Raw genomic sequence first — 13758 nt, forward strand, 5'->3', positions numbered from 1 at the left:
TTGAAAGCCAAATTTCCTTTTTTCTTGTCCTCTACCTTCCTACCAGAAAGTCCCTCCCCTTCTTTGGCTGATGGCACTGTTTTTCAGAGCCACGTAACTCAGAGTCCATCTTTACTTTGCCTCCTACCCATAGCTCTCATAACCCAAACCCTCTTCCTTTCCCCCACTTTCTATTCTCCCGAACCTTTCCCTGATGGTTTTCTCACCTTCCTGGTTGCTGACACCAGACACTTCCCTGAAGCATTCACATTCAAATCATTTACTCCCGCCAAAGCTTGAAATGACTGACCATTCCCCAGAGAATAAAGTCTGAGCTAACAGGAACAGAATTCCTTACCATTTGGACTTAAGCCTCACTTTACCTGTACCTCTACCCAGCCTACCCACCCCCAAATATTACCTTATAGACAAGGGCTGTGGTAGCTGGAAATTTTATACCACCAACTTCTGTTCATGAGGTTACTTTTGAATTAATGAGACTAGTCACCAAGTCTACTTAATTGAATTTCTGTTCATAGCCTAAGTCATGAAATTGTACTCATGATCTATGTTCTCAGCCACTTGTTAGAATTAACTGGTCCTTCCTTGGTATCATTGCCACCTTTATATCTGATACTCATTTCATTTTACCTAACTGTTACAGTTAAAAATTAAAATGTTAATCGCTCACATGTAATTAAAATTCTTTGAAGACACAAAACAGGCATTATAACTCTCAAACTATTTTGTACAGGATAGAAACTTTTGTTTTCTGGTTTTTTTGTTTTGTTTTGTTTTTTTTTTTTTTGACATGGTCTTATTTATCCCAGGCTGACTTTGAATTTATTCTGTAGCTAAGGATGACTGAACTTCCTACCCTCTGTATTTGTGTGGTAAGATTACAGGTATGCACCACCATGCCTTTCCCCCTTCTTCCCCCGCTTCATGTGGTACTAGGGATTGGACTCAGGGCTTCCTGGATGCTGGGCAAGCATTCTACCCACTGAGCTACGCCTCCAGCCCCCAAGCTAGAAACATTTTCCATGGGATTACCTTGACTAGATAAAATTTGAAAGCTCAAAGGTACACAGTAGAGTTTTTCTCTGTAACTTGTTGCATTCTAAAGTACACTTGCCATTTTCTAATCTAAACTGTAGCAGTCCCCGTGAGGTAGTAGACTATAGAAAAGAAAAGCATAAGCTTCAGCATGGTGTAACTGAAAGTGGAATGGGGGAAATTGCTAAAACAGTTTTCTGACTCAAAATTTTTTTCTTTTCAGAGAGACACATCTCAATTCAAAGGCGGCTTGCTGATCTGGAGAAGTTAGCTTTTGGGACTGAAGGAGATGTTGACTCTGCCAGTTCATTGAACTCAGATAATCTGGGTACAGGTATTTCTGTGTTTGGGGACACACATACAGGCACACACAGGCACAGGGCACGTGCACAGATGCATGCACAGACACCAAGATGCATGTGTGTGCACACATATACACTCACATACACACTGAATTTCTATTTTACCCCTTTTGATTTCTTTAGCTAAGGTGCCATATCTTTTTAATTGTCATTTTCCATTTTTTATTTTTATTTTGAGACATTCCTTCAACTTCTAACAGGTCATCATTTTTCAGCTTATGAAAACAGTTTGTTAAGAATAAATCTGAAGTAGAACTAGTCAAATAATCATTTTCATAGTTAACAGTTTCATAGTTAAGGACTCTGTTGCTATAAGGTGGTAATTGAATTAGCACAAATTTTGGATATCCTAAAACAGTGCTTTAAATAGCATAGCTGGGACTGGAGAGGTGGCTCAGTGGTTTCGAGCACTGGCTGCTTTTCCAGAGGACCGAGGTTCAATTCCTAGCACCCATATGATGGGTCACAGCCATTCCTCCAGTGCCAGGTGATCCAACACCCTCCTCTAGCCACTGTAGGCACCAGGCAGTGCACAGACATCCGTGCAGGTAAAACATGCACACTTAGAATAAAAATAAGTAACGTAGCAGTTAACATCCCCAGCATAAAAGGGCGGCAGCATAATTGGTATACTCCACTGTCCTGCCTCTGCTATTCGTTTTCCCCCTTCTCCCTCCCCCTTCCCCCCTTTTTCCCCCCCTTTCTCTCTCTCTCCCCCTCCCCCTCTTTCTCTCTCTCTCTCCCCCTCCCCCTTTGACATGCATGTCAAAGGCAGTCCTTCCATGTGAGTTTCCAACTAAGGCTGTCCCTTAGTGAGTGCCTTTACCCACTGAGCCACCTCCTGCCCCGCTCTGCTAATCTAAACACTTATGTCTATACAAAAATTAATTATACTTGTATTCTATATATGAAGGATTTATTTATTGAATTAACAATATCATTATTGATTTGTTATTTCTGTATATTTTGTTGCTTTAAGCTTAAATTTGAGGCTTTAATTTTTATTTGTTTACCTGCTTATTGGTGGGGGCAGGGCAGCAAGCAGTGTGTGGGTCCCGGGCATTGGACACAGGTTATCACACTTGGCAGCAAGTAGATGTCTTTACTACTGGGCCATCATGCTAGCCTGAGATTTTAACTCTTGAACACATTACCAGAATTATTATTTAAAGTGTACTATATTGCTGAGTTAATGCTCTATTTTGATGACCCATATCGATTTTTTTTTTCTTCAGAGATACTTCATAAGTAAGGAAAACATGAAGGAAGTAATTCAGAAATTCAGGGTGTGGTGGTTTCACCAGGTCCCTGCTCTCAGAATAGCAATGTATTGCATTTTGTCTTCTGTTTTTCTTACCCAGTCTTTCGGCTGCTGTTGTCCCTGCCAGAGTAGTAGGGAAATAGCACAGCAGACACTCAGGCACCTCTCCCCAGCCCCTGCCCTTCTAGAAATGCCATATTGCTGGTTTTCCACTCTAAGGTGCTGAGTGGTGATCTCTCTAGCAAAAGTTTAGCTGAAGGGAATCTCGCTTTTTGAACTTCTTGGTTCCTACTAGAAACAGCTGTCATCTGCTAGACACAGATCACCGAGTTTCAAAGCTAAAAATAGCCAATGTTTAAATGCTGCAGTTCTCATGAAGGACATCCAGGATCAGAAACAAGTGTTTTCTTCTTACAGTTAAAAAGCCTTTATCTAAGGAAGGGGTGATAAATGTATGGGGAGGCTCCCTTTTACTGTGTGGCTGATGCAGGCATTCACAGCTAATGGTCTGTGCTTTTTCTTCCTTTTAAGAAAACATTCAAACTTGCCCGCTGTGTCCTAAGGAAAAGTTCAGAGCTTACAGCAGTCATAAGCTTCGTCGACACCTTCAGAATTTACATTGGAAAATCTCAGTTGAATTTGAAGGTTAGTGTTTTTCTGCTTACCTAAGAGTCATGTATGTGAATTGTACATTTGTTACTAGCTTTGGAATGTTATTGTAAGCATAGTCAAGTATTTTCACTTTATATTATGATGATTTAATGTCCCCACTCAATGTATTTGATAAGATAGCATGCAGCTGTGTAGGCAGTAAACATGACATTTAGTTCAGTAGGCATTTATTAGACATCTGTGACTGTGATATATTGGGCACTCTGACCTGGGAGTCCCTGTTGCTTTTTTAACAATGCTTTAGTAATCTTGTAGGACAGCTACTGTTTCACCTATAATTTTAAAGACAAAGTAATTGTAGAAAAGCAAGAAAATTTAAAAATTGGATATTAATATTAGAAAAAAGTCAATAGTTGGAAATTTTAGCATGTTGGTAGAATATAAGACAAATATTCAGAATTACAGCCTTTACTATAGATAAATGGAAATTATTAAAAATTCACTGCTATGATGACAAAAATGATGTAATTCACGTTGAGAGCCAGCGAGGTATCACAGTTTCTGTGGGAAAAGATAACGCTTCATCTTTTACGTTTTAAATACACACATTTATTTCTCGTAAGTGTCTTAGCAATAAAATTACCAATAGACAAGAGTAGAGACGGTGATAGATGTGTGAGGTATTCATTCACAGTGTTCTTGGTGACAAAAACTCAGAATTAAAAGGAATATTGACTATACTGTGGGATGTGTGTGTGTGTGTATGATATGCATATGTATACATATATATCATGTGGCCACTTAAAAGAATACATTCTACTTATTGTAGCAAACATTGAAGCTTTTATTTCCACAGTAAACTACAGTCTTAGAAAGATTCTATTGCTGTGATAAAACACCATGACCAAAAGCAACTTGGAGAGGACAGAGTTTTTTCATCTTACAACTTGTAGTCCATCATGCAGGGAAGTCAGGGCAGAAGCTCGAGAGTAACCCGAGGCAGAGGCCACGGAGGGTGCTTTGCTCCTGATAGCTTGTTCAGTCTGCCTTCTTATAGCACCCAGGCACCACCTATAATGAGCCACGTCAGTCAGTCGAGAAAATGCCCTATAGGCCAATCCAGTGAGAACATTTCTCATTTGTGGTTCCCTCTTCCAAAATGACTTTAGGTTGACATAAACTAGCCAGCATAGCCACTAATGAAAGTAGCAATCTATGGGGCAGATTTTTTTAATATTCCATTTGTATAAAACTGAAAGTCCTCCCCTCAAGAAAAACCTCTGAATACCTAATCTAATACATAAATATGTATGGAAATATGTACATACACACACACACACACACACACACACACTCTTTCTTAGACATGTGTATCCATACACACTCGTATATAGTTTGGTGAGGTAGAAGTTGTTGACTGTGTGGACCAGTCAACATCCTCTCACTGAGTTAATGATTACCTGGGATGGAAAAGACATTTTCTTTAGTAGTTCAGCCACTAGTAAGGTGCCTATGCTTCTGAAACCAACCCTCACCTACCCTCCTATAAATAACAGTGAAACTCACCGGATCATAAGTCTTTTTTCAAAGAGACTTGAAAGTAGAAGCCAGTCTGGTTGGGCGGAGGCCAGGGGACCAGCAGGAGTGGGTGGAGACGAGATATGATAGTTTTTGTCATAGTTAACAGGTACTAAAGCAACTGACAATAGTTTAAAGGGAGATAATGCAGAAGGAATGAGTAATGTGAGGAAAGCCGCAAATGCTTGGGTTTGGGACTGGAGTAACTAGAGAAATGGAGTTGCCCCTTATTGAGCCAGTGGCAACTACAGTCAAAAATACGGAAAGTAGGCCAGGACCAGCTTTAGGCATAAGCCGTGATGCCTCAACGTGAAGACATCCAATATCCTGTAAGCCTATGAATGTGAAGCTTAAGGGAGCGGTTGGCGCTAGAGACACACATTTTGAAGATGTTAGAATATGGGCAGTGTTTAAAGCCATGAGATTTAACAAGATAAACTTGAGTATATGTATCAGTAGAAAAAAGCCAGCCAGAGCTGCATCCTTGGGCAATACACAGTGGGAGAAATGATGTAAAGTGTCAGAGTACAGGGGAGATAAGCTACAGGCTTTTGAGTTGGGGAGACTAGAGCTCATTTTGTAAGCATAAGAAAAGTAAAGAGAATTGACTTAGGAAAATGTATAGGGCGTGAGATATAGCTCAGTGCTAGAGTAGTTCCTTATGTAGATAGCTCTAGAATTTATCCCTTAAAATACCCAACAAGAAGAGAGGAGGACAGGTGGGGGAGGAGGGGAGGGGAGGGGAGGGGAGGGGAGAGGAGGGGAGAAAGAAAACTGAAGAAAAATAATATGGGAGCACAGACTGACTTTAACTAGTTCCATAGCTAAGAATGACATTCTCCTACCTCTGCCTCCCAAGTGCAGGGTTTACAGGCTACACAATACCCAGTATTTTGAGAAATGAATTTTGAGATAACCAATAATCAATTAAAATTCCTTAACAAGCATTTAGAATTAGAGGTCTTAGCATCAAGAATAAGATAGGCACTAATACTGTAACTTGAGATTCCTTCCCATAAGAGATCCTTGAAACCATAAAAAATTAAAGTTGTCAGAGAAAAAAAGAACATAGCCACCATCCAATCCAAATAATCAACACCCAAAACTAAAAATAATAAATTCAAAAATAAAGTAAAAAGATTTTAAAGGTGGGAAGAAAGCAAGGTTATCTGCTATGGTTAGTGTAAAAGCATGAAGCAAAGAAAATGAGCTTCGAGAAGTTAAATGACTTAAAGAACAAGCCATCTCTTCAAAGCTACAATTTGAACACAGTCTCCTATCTGTTTATACTGATATATCTGTCTCATTTATAAGACAAATGTTCTTCAAGTAATTATAATGTTATAAATAGAATAATAATCCTAATTATTCTTTTTTTCTTTTTGAGACAGGATTTCATTATACAGCCCTGGCTGACCTGGAACTCACTATGTAGATCAAGCTGGCCTTGAACTCACAAAACTGTACCTATCTGCCTCTACTTTCTGAATGCTGGCATTAAAGGCATGTGCCAGCACACCCGGTGACCCTAATTATTGCTAGAGAAGTAGAAGTTAACCTGCAGCACTCAGTGCCAGTGGGTTGTGTGATGAGTAATGGTAACCATCAGTAGGCTGTGTGATGAGTAATGGCAACCATCAGTAGGCTATATGATGAGTACTAGTAACCATCAGTAGGCTGTGTCCTGAGTAATGGTAACCATCAGTAGGCTGTGTGATGAGTAATGGTAACCATCAGTAGGTAGGCTGTGTGATGAGTAATGGTAACCATCAGTAGGTAGGCTGTGTGATGAGTAATGGTAACCATCAGTAGGCTGTGTGATGAGTAATGGTAACCATCAGTAGGCTGTGTGATGAGTAATGGTAACCATCAGTAGGCTGTGTCCTGAGTAATGGTAACCATCAGTAGGCTATATGATGAGTACTAGTAATCATCAGTAGGCTGTGTCCTGAGTAATGGTAACCATCAGTAGGCTGTGTCCTGAGTAATGGTAACCATCAGTAGGCTGTGTCCTGAGTAATGGTAACCATCAGTAGGCTGTGTCCTGAGTAATGGTAACCATCAGTAGGCTGTGTGATGAGTAATGGTAACCATCAGTAGGCTATATGATGAGTACTAGTAACCATCAGTAGGCTGTGTGATGAGTAATGGTAACCATCAGTAGGCTGTGTGATGAGTAATGGTAACCATCAGTAGGCTGTGTGATGAGTAATGGTAATCATCAGTAGGCTGTGTGATGAGTAATGGTAACCATCAGTAGGCTGTGTGATGAGTAATGGTAACCATCAGTAGGCTATATGATGAGTAATGGTAACCATCAGTAGGCTATATGATGAGTACTAGTAACCATCAGTAGGCTGTGTGATGAGTAATGGTAACCATCAGTAGGCTGTGTCCTGAGTAACGGTAACCATCAGTAGGCTGTGTCCTGAGTAATGGTAACCATCAGTAGGCTGTGTGATGAGTAATGGTAACCATCAGTAGGCTGTGTCCTGAGTAATGGTAACCATCAGTAGGCTGTGTGATGAGTAATGGTAACCATCAGTAGGCTGTGTGATGAGTAATGGTAACCATCAGTAGGCTGTGTGATGAGTAATGGTAACCATCAGTAGGCTGTGTGATGAGTAATGGTAACCATCAGTAGGCTGTGTGATGAGTAATGGTAACCATCAGTAGGTAGGCTGTGTGATGAGTAATGGTAACCATCAGTAGGTAGGCTGTGTGATGAGTAATGGTAACCATCAGTAGGCTGTGTGTGAGTAATGGTAACCATCAGTAGGCTGTGTGATGAGTAATGGTAACCATCAGTAGGTAGGCTGTGTGATGAGTAATGGTAACCATCAGTAGGCTGTGTGATGAGTAATGGTAACCATCAGTAGGCTGTGTGTGAGTAATGGTAACCATCAGTAGGCTGTGTGATGAGTAATGGTAACCATCAGTAGGCTGTGCGTGAGTAATGGTAACCATCAGTAGGCTGTGTGTGAGTAATGGTAACCATCAGTAGGCTGTGTGTGAGTAATGGTAACCATCAGTAGGCTGTGTGATGAGTAATGGTAACCATCAGTAGGCTATATGATGAGTACTAGTAACCATCAGTAGGCTGTGTGATGAGTAATAGTAACCATCAGTAGGCTGTGTGATGAGTAATGGTAACCATCAGTAGGCTGTGTGTGAGTAATGGTAACCATCAGTAGGCTGTGTGATGAGTAATGGTAACCATCAGTAGGCTGTGTGTGAGTAATGGTAACCATCAGTAGGCAGGCTGTGTGATGAGTAATGGTAACCATCAGTAGGCTGTGTGTGAGTAATGGTAACCATCAGTAGGCTGTGTGTGAGTAATGGTAACCATCTGGCCATTCCCGTTCCAGGCTCCAGGATGTGCATCTGTCACTTAGCGTGCCGGCCAGTGAAGCCAACAATTGTTGGAGAGCAGGTAACAGACCCTAGATCCTTATCTTCACATTTAGTTGACTTTAAAGAGCACAACTTTTATTTGCTTTAAAACTGTACTTTGCCAAAGACCAAGAATCTATTGGTTTAAAATTAAAATGTACATGTTTAGCAATATGGTTCCTACTCTTGTGTAGAATACACAGAACCTCATATTCACTATGTAGCTGAGGGTAACCTTGAACTCCTGACCCTCCCGCCCTTACCAAGGGCTGAAATGATAGGCATGTGCCATGACTTCCATTTATACAGTATTGGGAGTTGAACACAGGCTTGTGCCTGTTCATCAGGTACTCTACCATCTGCTCTACACCGGTACCCCCGTTTCCTTTCAAATACTTAGCTCAGTGCACAGAGAAAATACTGTTGATCTTCTCTCTTTTTTTCCACTCTATTTTATGTGTGTTGGTTCTTTGCCTGCCTGTGTGTCTGTCCCGCTTCCATGCCCAGTACCCATTGAGGTCTGAAGAGGGCATCAGCTCCCCTGGAACTCAAGTAACACAGGTTTGGCTGTAGGCTACCATGTAGGTGATAGGAACCAAACCTGGGTGCTGCAGCCACTGTTTTTACCTGCTAAGCCACCTCTCCAACTCTCATTTTATAGTTCTTTATTTCAGTTCCACAAATTATTATTATGCTCAAAATGAAAATTATCCATTAATTAAGATGAAATTTTTAAATAGATAATTTTTTGCTTTAGTAATCAATTTTGATGAAGGCCCTTCTGATATCTGAGAGCTACCTTCATTTTTCAGTTTCATATTCTCTTTCCCTCTGTTTAAATTTAACTAACCAGTCAAGAGCCTGAAGTTTTTTGTTTGACTCTTGATTTTTGAGGTGGTGTCTCAATATGCAGCATTGAACTTACTCTATAGGCCGGGATGAAGTGCATATCTTTATTACTAAGATCTGTTTGGCCGGCCTGGAGAGATGGCTCAGGGTTAAGAGCACTGACTGCTCTTCCAGAGGTCCTGAGTTCAATGCCCAGTAACCACATGGTGGCTCACAACCATCTGTAATGGGATCCAATGCCCTCTTCTGGTGTGTCTGAAGAGAATGACAGTGTACTCACATATAATTAATTAATCTTTAAAAAAAAAAAAGATCAGTTTGACCAATAGGGAATACAATCTGTGAAACTGTTTTAGTGATGCTATCCAGAAAGCAGTTTGTTAAATTCTGTATGTGGATAGTATGTTTGTGTGTGTTTCTCCGTGTGCATGTATATGTAGAGGTCAGAGTTTGACATTGGTGTCTGCTTCTGTCATACCCCACCTTATTTGTTGAGACAGAGTCTTTGACTGAACCTGGACCTAAATGATTCAGCCAGGCTGGCTGGTGGCCTTTCATCACTAAGGATCTACCTGACTGTACCTCCCTGTACTAGGATTAGAGTAGCACACCAACATACTGGCTTTTCAGGTGCTAGGGATCCAAGCTCAGGTCTGCATGCTTGCACTGCGAGCTTTCTACCCTCAGAGCCATTTCCCTAGTTTCCTATTGGATCCTCATTGTTAATTTCTCTTTTGAATCTTTCTTTCGTCCTTTCTCTCTCTTTCTAATAATCAAATGTGAGACAGAACTTATTCCTTGAGCTGTACGTGTGATCCCAGAGCTTAGCACTTGCCCAGCATGAATGACGTGAAAGCACAGCAGAGACTGCCCAGGTGTTTTTGAATACAACCGCCATTTATTTTAAGAAACAATGGAGTGTTTTGATTATCTGTACTTGCTGTGTGTCACATAAGTAGGAGGTGCCAGCACTAAAGACCTAAAAACTAATGAAGAACCACTGGGGTGGAATAGTCTATGTCCAGCTATAAGAAATAGGAAGCTAGGAACTTTTTAAGTGCTTGTGTATGTGTGTGCACACATTCAGAGCGAGAGAGAGCATGCTCTTCCACAGCACACCTGTCTAGGCTGAAGGACAACTTTCGGGAGTCAATTCTCTCCCTCCACCACGGATTCCAAAGATCAAACTCAAGTAACGAGGCTTGCAGGGCAAATATCTTACCTGCACCATCTTGCCCACAGCCCACATTCCTGAAAACAGAGTTCTCATTGTGTACCTTATATTCAAATGGGATACTAGACCGGGCATGAGAGTGTCCATCTGTTTCCACAGTCACAGATTTGGTAACTTAAATCTGTCATGGTCATATCTTGAAATTGGGTTTGGTAGAATATTTATACCAAGAAGTCTACAAATCCTTCAGATCAGGACTTATTTTCTAAGAACACCAGCTAAGCTTAGCAGTAGCAGGACTGTTAACCTCATCCCATCAGTAAGTGTAAAATCATAGTACAGCCATTTACTGAACAGAAGAAAGGGAAGAACTACATAAGCTGATTTGTGGCCTGCGTAACAAAGCGTATAGAAGTCTAGCTAGTGAAGTCCTCCTTTCAGAGATAGCCAGGGAATTACCGTCAGCTTTTACACTGTTACGTCCACTCAGTAACATACTGCAGCGTGAAACTTGCGTTTGTTCCCTTAGTAGCCTGTCTAAATCAAATGCTCTATTTGATAGATATCCAGTAAATTGGGAGCCCATTATCACTGCATCATTTGTTCAGCTACAATCACCAGAAGGACTGACATGCTAGGACATGTTAAACGCCATGTGAACAAAGGAGAAACTAAATCCAGGTACATTTCTGGTAAGTTAAGTGATGTCATTAACATATTAATAATTAGGTCTTTAAACAACATGGCCTAGTTATTCTTTTTAGACAGATAAACAAGTCAAGGATATAATTATTTTTCTGAATTATACATGTCTTATTTTTTTAATATTTAAGGTATATGTGCATATGTTTTTACATCAGTATTCCATTTGAGTTTGTGGCTAAAGGATTGTAATATATACTATTATGAGAAAATGGGGTTCATGAGGTTGTTAATGTGTAGAAGTCCTTCTGTGCATGCCTGAGAGCCAAGTTCCATCCCTGGATCCACAAGGTGGCAGGGAAATTGACTCCCACGGCTGTTCTGACGCTCTATATGTTCAGAAAACACTGATATTATTATTCAGCCAGCTAACAGAAAGCAAGCATATAAATCCTCAATTTCTATAATATTATAAGACACTCCATGGCCAACCTGTGACAGCATAATGTATACTTAATAAATCATAAAAATATCTTAGGATCCTGTGCTATCTGGTGGTATTGGGTCTTATAATACTGATATAGTGATATGGTACACAGTCAGAATTTCAGTGAATAAACTTCCTTGCACTTACCAAATACATATGAACTACACAACTCTTTGCACACAAAGTGAATAAATTTGTCCTATGGTTTTGGTTTGGTTTGGTATAGCTACGAAACTATTTGCTTTATCACAAAATAATAAGGTTTCTTTTTAAAGAGTGTTGTGTTGGGTATTTAGCTTTTTTTCAGTTACCTTGTAATAATCTTTTTCTTCCATTTTAGCTTCTACCGCCAAATCATCTAATGAAGTTCTGAAGGAGACAGACACGGATATACAAGTTTTTCCTAACTACTCTATTCCTCAGAAAACAGACTCATATTTTAATCCCAAAATGAAACTAAATCGGTAAGGTAGATTGAAAATCATAATAGAGTTTTCAGATGTACCTCTCGTAACTTCTGTGTTCACATACATTAAGATTAAAATAATCTGGTTTAACGTTTTCTCAAAATGTTTCTTTTTTGTACCAACCCAGTTTTTCAGTCAGACTAAAATAAGCCCAACTTCATGTAATTAAACCTGGACAGATTGGCGGATAAGTTTTATTAAATATATGGATGCTTGTTAACTAGAATTCAGTTAGATTCATAGTTTAACAAACTGTTGATTTGGGAATGTATACTAAGTAGATAAGTATGTTCAAAATCCAACAGAGAGAAAAGTTACTCCCTTCTTTCTAGTCAGATCATATTCTGTACGCTGGCTGCTTTGGCTGAGGAACGAAAACCGTTGGAGTGTTTAGATGCCTTTGGAGCCACTGGTAAGTAAAAAAAAATTAATTTTTTTTTTTTTCCAAATTTTGACCAGATGGATGTCTGTGTATCAAATGCAGTACCATCAGAGGCCAGAAGAGGGCACCAGATCCCCTGGAACTGGAGTTAGAGATGACTGTGAGCCACAGTGTGGGTGCTCGAATTTAGCCCCGGTCCTCTGGGAAAGCAGCCAGTGCTCTTAACTTATAGGCCATTTTTTCCAGTCCCTATATAATGTCTTTTTGTAGAAAACTTAAAAGAAATATAACAAAATATAAGGATATCACATCTAACAAAATTTTTTCGTGAGCCATACATGGTGGCACATGTCTTTAATCATCCCAGCACTCAGAAGACAGAGGCAGGCAGATCTCTGTGAGTCTAAGGCCAGCCTGGCCTACACAGTAAATTCCAGAATGGCTGGAGCTACAGAGTGAGTTCCTAACCAAAAAAAAAAGAAAAGAAAAAAAAAAAATCCAGGAAAAGAAAAATTAAGATCCAAGGTAAGATTTTCTGATTATTTTTAATGAAATTTTTCAAAAAGATTCTCTACAAAAGTAAAGAGTATAATGAATGAATTCTTCCTATGTGTCACTTCAGTTCAGATTTCATCAGATTTCATACATTAGTCTCTTTAGTCAAATTAGTTTAAAACAAACGCTGGACATAGTATTTTATATAAATAATTAAATTGGATTGCTTAAAAAATAAGACTTTTCCCCACTGAGGCAAAGTATCGATGTGTGGCTTTCACCTCCTTGAACTCTTGATTCCCCCCACGCTGAGATTACAGCTCTTTCTCCATACTCCGCTACAAGGAGTTTTTTTAAACTTATATGAATACGCTGTAACTGTCTTCAGACACACCAGAAGAGGGCATCAGATCTCACTACAAATGGCTGTGAGCCACCATGTGGTTGCTGGGAATTGAACTCAGGACCTCTGGAAGAGCAGTCAGGGCTCTTAACGGCTGAGCCATCTCTCCAGCCCAGGATTGTTTTTAAAGTAAAGCTATAGTAACATTGTTATACCTCAAAAGTAAAGACTAATTCATTGATATCAACAATTATTTAGATATTTAAACAGTTTTAAAAATTCAGATCACAATCCAAAGTGTATGTATTTTCATTGTTCCAAATCCAAGTCTCTTCTTTTTTTGTTGTGTTCTTCTGAGACAGAGTCTTACTGTGTAGACTTGGCTGACCTAGAACTCACTATGTATCCAAGGCTGGCCCAAGCTCACAGAGATTCTGAATTCCACCTGCCTCTGCTGGGACTCAAAGGCATGCACCACCATGCCCAGCTAAGTCTCTTCTTAATATGGTCTCCTGTCATTTTGTATACACATGTATACATGAGAATTATTCATTGACATAATCAGTTTTTTGACATGTAGTTTCTGGCCATCTGGATTTTTATTGATTGTCTCGCCATGGCCTCTGTAACGTACTCCTATAGCCTGTATTTTTCAAATTGTTCTGATTCTCATGTGGC

General features: G+C 39.8%; 1 protein-coding gene across 8 annotated transcripts in view; it reads left to right on the top strand.

The window, feature by feature from the left end:
- Trmt1l (tRNA methyltransferase 1-like) overlaps positions 1 to 13758 on the top strand; it is a 33062-nt gene that overhangs the window by 3686 nt on the left and 15618 nt on the right. For 3 of the 8 annotated variants that reach the window (XR_005492245.2, XM_006249992.5, XM_006249993.5), the window contains exons 2-7: positions 1259 to 1369; positions 3190 to 3303; positions 8217 to 8281; positions 10827 to 10956; positions 11734 to 11857; positions 12193 to 12272. Coding sequence is in view for 7 of the 8 variants with exons in the window: in XM_006249992.5 (XP_006250054.1) it covers positions 1259 to 1369; positions 3190 to 3303; positions 8217 to 8281; positions 10827 to 10956; positions 11734 to 11857; positions 12193 to 12272 (624 nt within the window). In the remaining variant the exon portion in view is untranslated. Of the gene's footprint in view, positions 1 to 1258; positions 1370 to 3183; positions 3304 to 6239; positions 6352 to 8216; positions 8282 to 10826; positions 10957 to 11733; positions 11858 to 12192; positions 12273 to 13758 lie in introns of those variants that run through there. The other 5 variants (NM_001037192.1, XM_017598807.3, XM_063272317.1 and 2 more) reach the window with 3 other exon arrangements.

The sequence above is a fragment of the Rattus norvegicus genome, chromosome 13 (genome assembly GCF_036323735.1).
Source record: "Rattus norvegicus strain BN/NHsdMcwi chromosome 13, GRCr8, whole genome shotgun sequence".
NCBI classification, from domain to species: Eukaryota; Metazoa; Chordata; class Mammalia; order Rodentia; family Muridae; genus Rattus; species Rattus norvegicus.